Source organism: Notolabrus celidotus, chromosome 23 (genome assembly GCF_009762535.1).
Source record: "Notolabrus celidotus isolate fNotCel1 chromosome 23, fNotCel1.pri, whole genome shotgun sequence".
NCBI classification, from domain to species: Eukaryota; Metazoa; Chordata; class Actinopteri; order Labriformes; family Labridae; genus Notolabrus; species Notolabrus celidotus.
The window spans coordinates 18,179,299-18,191,670 of NC_048294.1; the positions used below are offsets into that span (position 1 = coordinate 18,179,299).

Sequence of the window (12,372 nt, forward strand, 5' to 3'; positions counted from 1 at the left end):
ATAAAGGAGAATAGGAGACAGTGATGAGATGGATAGTAGTAGCAGTAGTAGTAGTAGTAGCTGGAGTCTTGAATGTCCACAGCAGCAGGACGTCTACGGCAGAGACTCAGAGGAACCTACCAGACAAGGGAGCTCAGGGACTCCAGAAAGGTCTATGGTTAGTTACTTTAATGGGACAGTGAGAATTAAAGTAAGTGAGGGGGGTGAGATAGGATCCCAGTGTGTCAGCATGCCAGTTCCCCCGGCAGTCTAAGCCTTTAGCAGCATAACTAAGACCTGGTCCCAGCCTGAGCCAGCACTCACTTTAAGCTTTATCAAAAAGGAAAGTTTGAAGCCCAACCTTTAAAGTAGATAGTGTGTCTGCCTCCCTGACCCTGACTGGCAGATGATTCCAAAGGAGAGGGGCCTGATAACTGAAGGCTCTACCTCCCGTACTACTTTTAGAGACTTTAGGTTTGACAAGCCTATAGCAGCATAGCTAAAGAAGACTTCATGTTTGTTTAACAGGGAATGTACTTTAATGTACCGTATTACATTTTTACTTGGAAGTAGGATAAACAGTTTAATGCAAAGCTTAAGATTAATACATTTTTCTCTTATTAAAAAAAGAAAACATTTGGAATTTTGTTTTATTTGAAGCCTGTCTTGATTATTCTCAAAGTGTATTTAAAAAAAAATCTATTTCTATTGTTATCAATGAGATCTCAAAATTCTCATATCATTTTTTGTACATCTATTAATCAAATTAATGGCCTGAGAAAAAGGACAAATATGTAAGACACTTCTCTGGTAACACTTATGTACTTTTACCTGAAAGTATCAAAGCATTTCTCCTATTACTGCAATACAGCCTGCAAATGTAAACTCCTCCTTACTTGCCTGGTACTAGACAGAACAACCAGTTTGTTACAGTCCTTCAGTGGATTGCAAGGTCTGGACCAAACGCAACTTCCCGGATGCAAAAATGACGACAAGCACACTGTCTCCTTTGGCTCCCTGCCAGCAGATGGTTTCCCCAAGTGTTATGACTCATCCTCAGATTCTGTATCCTCAGGCAAGATAACTGAGAATCACAGGCCTTGACTGCAGCCTCTATTGAAAAGATTTTCCATGTGCAGCAACCATCTCTGCCTGAAAAGTGCAGGCAATTAAGAATTGAATACTGTCATGTGGCACTTTGAACAGGAACATCATGTCTGACACAAAAAAACAAACAAGGTTTTTGAGAATCTTTTGTGTATTGAGACAAAAGTTGAGCTTTAGAGTGAATGACAAAGAATCTGATGATGAAGAAGACGAACATTGTCACAGTAACTCTGCTGGATATTAGGCTGGGCCCACTAGGAGGAGAAACACGAAGATATAATAACAAATAAAAGCAAATGAACAGAGGGATTTTAGTCATCATCTCCCACTTACTCAACCTCTGACCCATTTTTACCTCAGCAGCATAACCGGCTTGGTACTCTGTCAACAATGGCTTCCTGCTGGGCTCCCTATAGTTGACTGTGGCCTGCACAGGGGCCACAGGTCGTGTGCCACCATGATGGATGCAGAGAGGGAAGGTTTGTTGCTTAAAGCAACAGCTATTGGGGAACTCGGTTTCACATGCACAGCTACGAGTGAGGGAAAACCAGAGAGGGTGTCACAGGAGAGGACATAAGGTGAAAAGGGATATATCAGATGACAATTGAGAGAATGTTCAAGATTTCAGTGTCTTACCAACTGCACTGCCTAGGAAAAGGCTGAAGGAAGGTGTGGTTTTGTTGTCCACAGGCTGTTAAACCCCTCAAGAAGGCACTGATATCTAAATGATCAGCACCTAATTTGAAGTGATAAAACAGTCAGGCATTCATTCAAACTCTGTACTTACATGGGCTAAAACAAAGCTGTATTCTCATCTACAAGTCTAACTAAGATCTACTTCCTTCACACCTTGTAACCTACATCAGACAGAGGAGTAACCTACAGGAACTTATAATCCTTGGGTCCAGGAACTTTGCATACTGTGTGTTCCAAAGATTAGAACTGAACTGGGGAAAAAGTATGCCACCCACTTTACTACATCACAAAAAGACCTGAAACATAAGATCTGGTCTCATTGGAATGCACTTTAGGTGCTTTAGAATCACTTGGAGGCATATCTGTAGGTCTAAATCAAACAAAGACCCAACATCAAGACAGGATACGATCCAGTCCCCTCTTACTGACAGGACTCAATCTTATCTCATCTTTATCCACCATGAGCATTACACCACGCAGTATTTAGTTAGTTACAGCGAGCAGAATCAGACTCATGTTAGACAGCCTTCTGCTGATACCGAGGCTACAGTGGAACCCTAATTAGTTGGCTGATGCTTCCTGAGACTGAATCATTATCAGATGATAGCTGATGGGTCAGACATTGACGGAATGGTTAATGGACTGTGCTTATATGGTACTTTTCTTATCCTCTCAGCAACTGACAGCACTTTACGCTATGTGCCAAATTTAAAACTAAAAATTCTCAATAACTTTTTTAATCTAGAAAACACATCAGTGAACAGTGTGCAAACCAAAATCTAACTACTAGATGAGATAAGACCGAGTCCTGTCCTGTGTGTGTGTGTGTGTGTGTGTGTGTGTGTGTGTGTGTGTGTGTGTGTGTGTGTGTGTGTGTGTGTGTGTGTGTGTGTGTGTGTGTGTGTGTGTTTTGTACACTGTTGCCCTTTCCTCTCCTCAGTCACAGAGCTCTGTGGGCCGCTGTAGTGTAACTCCAGTATCAGCCTGTCATCAGCTCTCTCCATGAGAGCCTCTTGAATTCTTCTTACCTTTGATTGTGGTAATTGCACCAGGAACCACAGGAAGGTGCAGTTGATACTGTAGTCCAGCCTCTCCGCAGGTAGATCTAGCAAGATCTTTACAGCAGGCTGGATAAACATGAGATGATAACTCTATGACACCTAAAATTGCAAAAACAGAGTTTTCTTTTTAATTTCCTCTTCAAGAGGCTGAGAATGAAGGCTTTTGAATCATCTGCATACATAATGTATATTCAACACTAAAAGCACATTTAAACACAGAGGATATGAGTTATAGTAAGGGTTAGGACATGAGCTAATCACACTCACCATCCTCGTAAAGAACCTCAACCTTTCTCTGAGGGTCACCTTTGGCCTCCTGCTGCTCTGACACTGCCAATAGAGGTAATTGGACTGAGTACCCATACAGCTGCCAGCTTAGATGTGCACATTTGAGTGTGCATGTGTATGTTTCAGAGAAATAGTAAGAACTCCTTACCCTTTCCACCAAGAACATAGTGCAGCTGATCTTTCTCCCCCACACCAACTACAGGCCAAGCCTCCCTCTCGGCTTCTGTATCCTGTGTCCTGGCCTCTGTCAGGGCGGAGTCAACAGCCCCAAAATCATGAGTAGCAAGAACACCAGATTGGGGCAGGGGAGTGGGAGGGAGGGAATACAAGAGAGGCTGATGGGATGGAAAACAGGAAGAGTGAGTGTGGAAGTTAGTTAGAAATAAAGGACATCATATTGAAGTTGCTGCATGTGTGTGGGGCTCACCTGTGAGTAGACTGGTGAGCCGTAGACACTGTTAGTTGTCTTGTAAAATGTAGCCCAGAAGTCTAGGCCAGTCTATGAAAACAATGCATGACAGTGAGTTAGTCAGTGACTTTAACAATCAATGTGGCTATCCGTCCATCCATACAACCATCCATACATCTAACCGGAAGTGGGTTGATGAAGGAAGGGGCAGCCCTGACGTCTGTTATGTGCCTCGGCTGGTTGACCTGTAGGTGGCGCTCACTGAATGGTCCGTAGTCTTTTCTATATGTGGAGACAAATCTCCCCCAGGGCACTTGTCCAACAGCCTGAGCAAGAAAAACATGCATGTTAGTGCAGGAGAACTGCAGATAAGCCCATATACAGGATTACCTTCCCACAGTATCAGAACAATGGTTTGACTTCGCACAGCTTTTTTGCAAACAGTGGTGAAGTTATCAGACCATCTCCACCAAGTTGCTGACACTTGCTGAAAGCAGCAATGCAACAATCTGTGAATACCTTGTTAAGCTTGTTAAGATCTGGATTGTAGCTAAGTTGAAAGTGGCAAGAATTTGATTGACTACAGCACTTGAGTAAAAGCACTTAGTTAAACAAATACTCAGAAGCTTTATGTCTAGTTTTAAAGAAGCTGGTGGGTCACAAGCTGGTAGCATTAGTGATGAAACCACAATGACAGCTGGCGCAAAGGGCTTGTTTCCTGACGCCACTCTTCTTCTTAACTCCATAATGTTTTATTTTTTCTTTATTTATTCATTGTATTATTATTTTTTAATATTGTTCAAGAAATGTGCTTTACAAGAAGGGGGTGACCAGGGGATAGGTAGACAGAATAACAAATTAAAAAGGCACGAAAAAGGAACAACATAAAGAAAGACAAGAAAAACAAGTAATAAAACAAATAATAAATAATAAATACAAAATTAATAAAATTAATAATAACCTAATAAAATAAAATAAAAATAAATAGATGAAAATAATAATAATAATAATAATAATAAACACTGAATTAAATAGAAAACAATAAAAAATAAAATAAATCATTAATATTAATAAAATAATAAATATATAAATAAAACCATAAATATAAACATCATAAATATAAAAATCATAATAAATAAAATAAAATAAAAATAAAACCATAAATATAAAAATCATATTAAAATAAAATAAAATAAAAATCGAGAAATAAAAAATAAAAACAAACAAATACATAAAAAAGAATAAATAAATACATAAAAAGTAAAAATTCTAATAAATAAGATTAACTTAAAATAAAAAAATTAGAAATAAATCAGTAAGTCTTCATGTTTATAGCTCATTTCTGGTGACCTCCAGTGGTCAAATAGAAGCAGTTTTGATGTATTTTTAAAGACATGTGGTGTCCCGCTTATGTAGGACAATGTTTCTAATTTAAAACATATTTCTAAAACGCTATGTTGCATAAACAACAGCTACTCAGTGTGTTGTTAAGTTTGTGTTTACTTTGTAACATTTTCTTGTGGGGAACTTTTTGTTCTGCCATTACTGTGAGAGTCATGAGAGTAAGCACACAAAGACAATCAATCAGAACAACTTGTGTAAGTAATAAAATTACATAAGACTAAAGACTAAGACTCAGTGAAAATAAATAAGAGCTGCAGTGATCAGGTTTGAAGAACATTTGTAAAGCTTTGTAGCAAAATAGAACTTGTCTCAATACATTATTCATTATCATGACAGAGCAGACTTAGACTGTGCTCTGTTTCAGCATTACAACAGTTCCAGTGCAGGATTTGATAAACACAAGCAGAGATTTTAGTTGTGCATGCATAGTTAACTGGACTACTGTTGTACGTGCTGATGTTGTGGTGCAGTCTGTTGTGTATGCCTAGAGGCTTCAGACTCCATGTACAAGAAAGGGAAAGGTCAACAGTGAAGCTGTAATAAGCTGAAGCATCAGGAGTAATGTGTTATCTTTTACAAATGAGTTAATGACCTCCTCATTTCAATTCAAAACATATTAAAAACAAAACATGAAAAAGCTTAAGTAGGCAGTATTTTGCATAATTCAAGTCAAAGCGGAAAAGGAATAACAATTTAACAAAGCAGCATAAGTCTCAGAGTCTTTACCTCCATGTGATTTGAGGGAGTCAGCTGATGTTTGTTTGATTCCTCCTCTTGATTCCTCTCCTCACAGCAGTGAAACCGAGCTGAGCTGAGAGTCTCTGTGTTAGAGACAGCGGAATGTTATTGTAAATGTTTTTAATTAAACTGGGAAATTTCTATTGATATCTGTTAATTTCCTCAGCCAGCACATTTAATACTGCAGCTTCTTCAGTTTAACTTTCCTTTTACTGTTGCAGCATTAAAAAGCAACTATCAATACACCAATGCTACATCGATCATCTTTATTTGTATAGCACCAAAACGCTATCTCAAGATGCTTTTACAAACAGAGCAGGTCTAAACTGTACTCTATGTCAAATTATTAACAAAGACCCAACATCAAGACAGGACAAGATCAAGTCCCCCCTTACTGACAGGACTCAGTCTGATCTCATTTTAATCCACCATGAGCATTGCACCAAGCAGTATTTAGCTAGTTACAGTGGCAAGGAAAAACTTCCTTTAACAGGCAGAAACCTTGAGCAGAACCAGACTCATGTTTGACACACATCTGCTGAGACCGAGTTGGGGTTGGAAAGAGGGATAGAGGAGAATAAGAGAGATAGATGATAGCAATGATAGTGATGAGATGGATAGTAGTAGTAGTAGCAGCTGTTTCCACTGGATTCCAGCACTTCCGTAGCAGCAGGACGTCTACGGCAGCGACTACTGAACACCTAGGTGCAACAGCTCTGAGAACAAATCAAGTGTTATCTCGTTATCCCTTTAAACTAATTTATCTATTCTCAGCAACATCTTACCAGAAACTGTGAGCATGGTTTGGAAAAAATCTAAGTAGTTGAAGAAATTACAAAAATAAATACAACGTAGGACTGAACAGTGGTTTGATTATTTATTTTGGGTCTAAGCCTAAAAAAATATCATCTCAGGGATCAGAGAGGCCTCTCCTGTCTTTTTGTCAACAGTATCTTTATTGTGCATGCGAAATGTAAACAAGTTTTTTAAATGTGCAAGTGTTGACAGTACAACACAATGAAAGTTAGTTTCATTGTCAGAACCTTTGCTATAATGCTGTAAAAAAAGGAATATTTTTCAATAACCATGGAATCTTGTAGTAAGATCATTACACAATCATTAACTTCACCATAATTGAAGTATTAATTAGACTTGAATCCGTTACAAAGTGGCTGATACATGTTACCTTTGATTGAACAATGATTTGTTAAGGTTTAAGTGATTGACAGCTGAACCTTCGGTTAGTGGCTGTTAAAAGAGTGTTTGTAAAAGATGTTGGCATTGGCCTTGTAATCCATTTTAATGGCCGAGCCTATACTTTTAGCTCCCAGACTTGCACCGCCAAGGGCTGAGGACTGCTGCAAAGTCAGGAGGCTGTATCCATGAAAACGGCCCTTGAGTTTATCAGATGATGCCACTTTATCCAGGACCTCAGTGAAACCTGATCAGAGATGTAAATACAGACACAAAAGGAAACAAAGATTTATGTTGTGGAATTTAATATTGCTTCATTCTTAGTTTTTTGTGTGCAAACTATGGGAAAAAATGTGATTCTTGATGCGAGACTGACCTGGCTTCAGAAGCTCCCAGCTCCCCCAAACTGCGCCCACACACAGGATTGGCAAGCCGGTGTTACCGCTCAAAAGAAGCTGTCATGATCAAAAGAAAACCAGAAATCAATATAGAAATGTTTATAATAAAGGCACAGTATATGTGTGTGTTACCTCTTGTGCTTTAGGCAAGACTGCTTCCACATGTTTTGCTAAGACTCTCCCAGCCTGAATGAACACATACTGACAGAGAGCATCACCTGCTTCAGCGCCTTAAACAGAAACACACAAATACACTTTATCAGACCCTCCTTTCATATTCCTTTACTTCTTTTCAACAGAACATAGCCGGATGGTAGGGCTGGGCGATAATTTGATAATGATAATTATCATGATAGAATTTTTCTAAATATAAATAGAACAAATGTTTGATAAAAGTTTGCGCTAATGTGCCTTAAACGCTAGTTGCCACCCAACATTAGACAGAAGAAGGAGTCATTGAACAGCCAATCACGTCACAGGGTTAGAGATAGGCGGGGCTTAAGGACGTTTGGAGCGGAATGTAAACACAGCTGAAATGAGCGACAGCGACACTGAAGAAAACTCAAAACCTACCAGCTCAAAGCAGAGTCGTTAGTCTGACACTGTGTGAACTCTGCGTTAACTATTAACTTAATAAACGTCATTAAATATACTTTCAGAGCACAGAGACAACTTCTGCTGTGCATCTCAAACACGTTAAATGTTCACCTCGACTGTAGTAGAACTGAACACTGATAAAACGTGATGCATTCACTGCACTGTGAGAAACAACAACACTCAGCCCGAAAGCCTTAGTAATCTCACAGGGGAGTGCACTCAAAACAATACTCTACTAAACAGTGGCGGTTCTAGACAAATTTTACTGGGGGGGCCAGGCTGGGGCCAAGGGTGTTGTCAGAGGGACACATTCAACCCTGACAAAAGAGACTGGGAAGGGCGAGGACCAGCTGAGAACAAACTGGAAAAACATCAGTGCATCCCTATATACTAGACATACAGTATATACTACCGTGTACTATATCAAAATGCAGACTGACAGCAGCTGTTTGGCTGTTTACACTCAACATGAGTTCCTTAGGGCTCTAAGCTTTTTTTATTGTATAATAATTGTTTGGTGTGGAGGGGGGGCCACAGGGGGGTCCAGGTTCAGTTTTACAGGGGCACTGGCCCCTGTTGGCCCCTCCCCAGAACCACCACTGCTACTAAACTGATACAAACTATACAATTTGATCTATCTTTGTTGTAAATTTAAATCAAATTATGTTAATAACCTCAACCTGAGAAAAATAAGAATCTACAAACTCAAACTTCACAAAAATCTCATCTTATACAAAAGACCTTCTTCCTGTTAGCACCGTCAGAAATGATGGATTCAAGATGCTTATCAGAGAACTAAATCTAGATACAAGCTAACAAACAGTCTTAGATTTAATGAAATAATGATTTGATATCCATCGTGATAATTATCAAAATCGACAGATATGGAAAACTTGATCACCATAACATCTTTTTCAATATCGCCCAGCTCTACATGGAGGGATATGCCACTGACCTTCAGCCAATTTCTTGCAGAAGCCAGCAAAATGAGACTTCTGGAAGTTTCTGTAGAGGTGTGGCAGCATGCCCATCAGATTCGACACCTGAGATAAAATGTCCATCTTGTTATACATATGCCTTCGACTCTCAACACATTTTGCGGAGTTGCTGCTGTCTGACCTCAAAGTATTCTTCCATGGCTTTTCTGACATGTGTCACATCATGAGGAGGAGAAACCAGGTTGTCCTTGGCATCAAACACTGTCTTCACAGCCAGATGAGAAATCCAGAATGCTGAGAGAGGGAAAGACGTACACACCTGTCTAATGAAATACATGTGCAAAGTATTTTTCTACTTTTCATATATACATTTTACAATGATTACCTGATCCTTCATCACCCATCAAGTGACCCCAGCCTCCACAGCCAATCTGTGAGCCATCCGGATTGACCAGCCTACAGTTGGAGCCTGTCCCTGATATCAACACTACACCTCCTGCAGGGAGAGAAGAGGTGATGAGCTTGTATTTTATGTTCGCATATAAGACACTGATCCAATTAAGTTATTAAGTTCAAAAGAAACAGGATACATGACATTATATAATCTATTTTTTACAACTACACTCAAGAGGGTAAAGTCCCAAGCTTTACCCTGATATGACACCTCACTGTCATAAGTTCAGCTGTATCAAATGTATCTTCAGTGTTTATGTAAAATAAAATTAATTTAACAAACAATAATATTTAATCATATTGAAATATTTATTATTGTAAGCCTACTGTTTGTGTGTGTTAAAACATGTTAAAAATAAAAATGTTTACAATAACTCAGATCAAATTTAAGAGCAACAAGCTTTGTGCTGTTTACTCTGTAATATAATACAGCAGAAAATAATACCACAATCGCTGGCAGTCGACATGGCGCCAATGGTATCGTTGATGATGACATAATGCTGACTGAGAGTGGGGAACCGGTCCTTCATTTGAGCAATCAGGTTGTCGATGGCATCCTTTTGCTCCCCTCCGCTCAGAGACATGCCCTGAACACGCACACATGCACACATTCACAATACATAGACGCAGTCAGTTCTGTGTATATAATATGTTTATTTGTTTTATTTAGACATTTATCTCTTTGTTTTAATTGGAAGTGAATATGTCTATGAAACGATTTGACTCACTAGTGAGAGGAGTGGTGTGTTTGGGTCCAGCCCTGCCTCCACCTTTGCTCTCTGAACCATGTCATTTATGGTCTCAATACATTGGTCCACCCCAACCAACTGGAAACACACACGCGAAGATAATAATCAAGCAGTTTACTTTTCATGTCCACCAAAGTCATTAAAAAACAGAAGTCTTATTATCCATCAATTCATTTCAACGTGGTCTTCTTTTTCCTGCAAAGAACCTTCAGTTATCAGGCCCCTCTCCTTTGGAATCATCTAAGAGTCATGGTCCAGGAGGCAGACACCCTCTCTACTTTTAAGGGTAGGCTTCAAACTTTCCTTTTGGATAAAAAATATAGTTCGGGATGTCCTGCTGCTGTGGACGTTCCAGACTCTAGCAGCAACTACTACTACTACTACTACTACTACTACCACTACCACTATCCATCTCATCAATATCATCACTCTTGCTCTCTCTTATTCTCCTCTATCCCTCGGACCCCAAATCATTCTCAGCAGATGTCTGTCTATCATGAGTCTGGTTCTGCTCGAGGTTTCTGCCTGTTAAAGGAAGTTTTTCCTTGCCGCTGAAACTAGCTAAATACTGCGAGGTTTTATACTCATGGTTGATTAAGACGAGATAAGATCGAGTCCTGTCAGTAAGGGGGGACTGGATCTTATCCTGTCTTGATGTTGGGTCTTTGTTAATAATTTCTGCTATGTTTGTGAAAGCGTCTTGAGATAAAGTTTGTTGTGATTTGGCGCTATACAAATGAAGATAGATGGATTGATTGATTGATACATGTTTCTACTTGTCGATAATAAGTCAGAACCAACTTCTCCTTCTCACCCAGTGGTTTGTGGATGGTCCCTCTGTCTCAGCTAGGATCTTCCCATCAGCTGCCACCAACACCGCATTGGAGTGTGTCCCTCCACTTGAGCAACAAAAACATATTCAAATAAATTTCCAGTCCCAAAACCTCAGACAACCATTCAATTCATACCAAACTTTCTGAACTTTAATACAGTTCCAAAATGCACGAACCAATGAATCTGGGATTCAGCATTTTTGTCATACCTTTAGATTTCATCTCTTGTATATTAAATCCTGTACATTATTTTATCTTGGATGTAATGCAAAATTTCGTTGACTGTGACATCTCATGGTTATATTCCAACAGTCCTTCCATCTCAAGTTAAGGTTAATATTCTTCCTCCCTATATCTGTGTTCAATAAATGTATTCTAGTTTGCAACATGGCTTCAACAGAGTATGATTTCTGCAAAAAGTTAAATAAACTTTACCAACTGATTTATTATTATGTATTATTAAAGACACATGCACTAGCTTGTCTTCTATAAACTGCCTTGGAATTACCGCAACACATTCGTATTATAAATGCACATAAGATCTATGAAAGGACGCTGTACTGCATGATATGTGAGGGAGAAGTGATCACGAGACACGCACGAAGCAAAACAGCTTCCTTGTCTTCCCTGTCAAAAGTCTAGGCTCTGGTCAGAATGAAACTCCTCCAGAGCAGGGTAGTGCCCTAACTTTCAAAACAAACACTATGAAACTGAGGCCAAATGCCTGAAATATACAGTTTCCTTAACAAATAATACAAACAATTTAATGAAATCAAAATTTAAAGGTATACAGTATATTTTCAAGCCATTCTTACCCCTCAACTCCTCCGTACACTAGTGCCATGTTCCAGATCCTGTTTTGTTTCCGTGTAAATGTGTAAATCTCGCGAGACTGAGCGGAGGCTGAACCTCAACCTGCATTGTGGATTTTGAACCAGTAGGTGGAAGCTGTGTTGCAGGTTAAATCCAAATCATCTTGAATCTGCAGTTTACATTATGAAGAAAGAGAAACATAAAGTATGACATGAGTTGTTTTCTATAGAAATTGCAACAGTTTGGATAGTAACAGCCTAAAAATGAGGTTTATATTTCTGCAGGCACACTGGAGAAGAAACTTGCAGGAGAGTGTCCTGACTCATGGTCTAAAAATCCACTCTCTGCGTCAACAATAATAGTGACAAAGATGTAACAGTATTTGGTTATGGACTGAAAACAGAAACAGCAACTCAGCCTGCTTCACAGTGAGCTGAGCCAGCAGGAGGCATCTGCAACACATTAATTTGGGGGGGCCAGCATTGGCTCCTTCAAACACAAGTGTCAGTCTTTGGCTGCACGAATAAACGTGTGTCCATAGTTCAACAATATTTAAGTTCTAATGGTGTGATCACAAAGACTTCATCTGTGATCTTTTGGGCACAATAGAAGTTTTCTATAAGATGTATGGCTCTCCTGGGCTGTCCTACTGCGTTTTTATTTCCAAAATGAACACCATCCTTTTATACTTCAACATTTTGTATACAGCTTGTGA

General features: G+C 39.3%; 2 protein-coding genes across 3 annotated transcripts; both read right to left on the reverse strand.

Moving 5' to 3' along the window:
- Positions 1-1,216: 1,216 nt before the first annotated feature.
- On the reverse strand, positions 1,217-5,785 carry LOC117807416. Of its 2 annotated transcripts, none has more exons than XM_034676712.1 (9): positions 5,671-5,785; positions 3,723-3,866; positions 3,559-3,630; positions 3,280-3,466; positions 3,111-3,173; positions 2,811-2,909; positions 1,723-1,822; positions 1,442-1,616; positions 1,217-1,340 (listed from the first exon to the last, which is right to left on the reverse strand). In XM_034676712.1, the coding sequence occupies exons 1-9, from the start codon at positions 5,674-5,676 to the stop codon at positions 1,260-1,262; spliced, it is 927 nt and encodes a 308-aa protein (XP_034532603.1). In that variant the 5' UTR covers positions 5,677-5,785; the 3' UTR covers positions 1,217-1,259. The 2 variants fall into 2 exon arrangements, with proteins under 2 accessions (XP_034532603.1, XP_034532602.1); XM_034676711.1 differs by having other exon boundaries at positions 2,811-2,942.
- Positions 5,786-6,545: 760 nt separating this feature from the next.
- Positions 6,546-11,783, reverse strand: nagk (N-acetylglucosamine kinase). The gene is made up of 10 exons (XM_034676433.1): positions 11,660-11,783; positions 10,826-10,910; positions 9,991-10,089; positions 9,708-9,849; positions 9,195-9,305; positions 8,991-9,103; positions 8,827-8,914; positions 7,407-7,504; positions 7,253-7,331; positions 6,546-7,123 (listed from the first exon to the last, which is right to left on the reverse strand). The coding sequence occupies exons 1-10, from the start codon at positions 11,686-11,688 to the stop codon at positions 6,924-6,926; spliced, it is 1,044 nt and encodes a 347-aa protein (XP_034532324.1). The 5' UTR covers positions 11,689-11,783; the 3' UTR covers positions 6,546-6,923.
- Between the last annotated feature and the right edge of the window lie 589 nt (positions 11,784-12,372).

Coding starts and splice junctions, on each gene's coding strand:
- nagk (XM_034676433.1), bottom strand. CDS start 11,688: ATGGCACTAGTGTACGGAGGAGTTGAGGG. Junction 9,306..9,707: donor GTCGACTGCCAGCGATTGTG/GTATTATTTTCT, acceptor CTCTCCCTGCAG/GAGGTGTAGTGTTGATATCA. Junction 8,915..8,990: donor CCATGGAAGAATACTTTGAG/GTCAGACAGCAG, acceptor ATTTTATCTCAG/GTGTCGAATCTGATGGGCAT.
- LOC117807416 (XM_034676711.1), bottom strand. Junction 3,467..3,558: donor GCTCACCAGTCTACTCACAG/GTGAGCCCCACA, acceptor CCATCCCATCAG/CCTCTCTTGTATTCCCTCCC. Junction 3,174..3,279: donor CTATGTTCTTGGTGGAAAGG/GTAAGGAGTTCT, acceptor CTCTATTGGCAG/TGTCAGAGCAGCAGGAGGCC.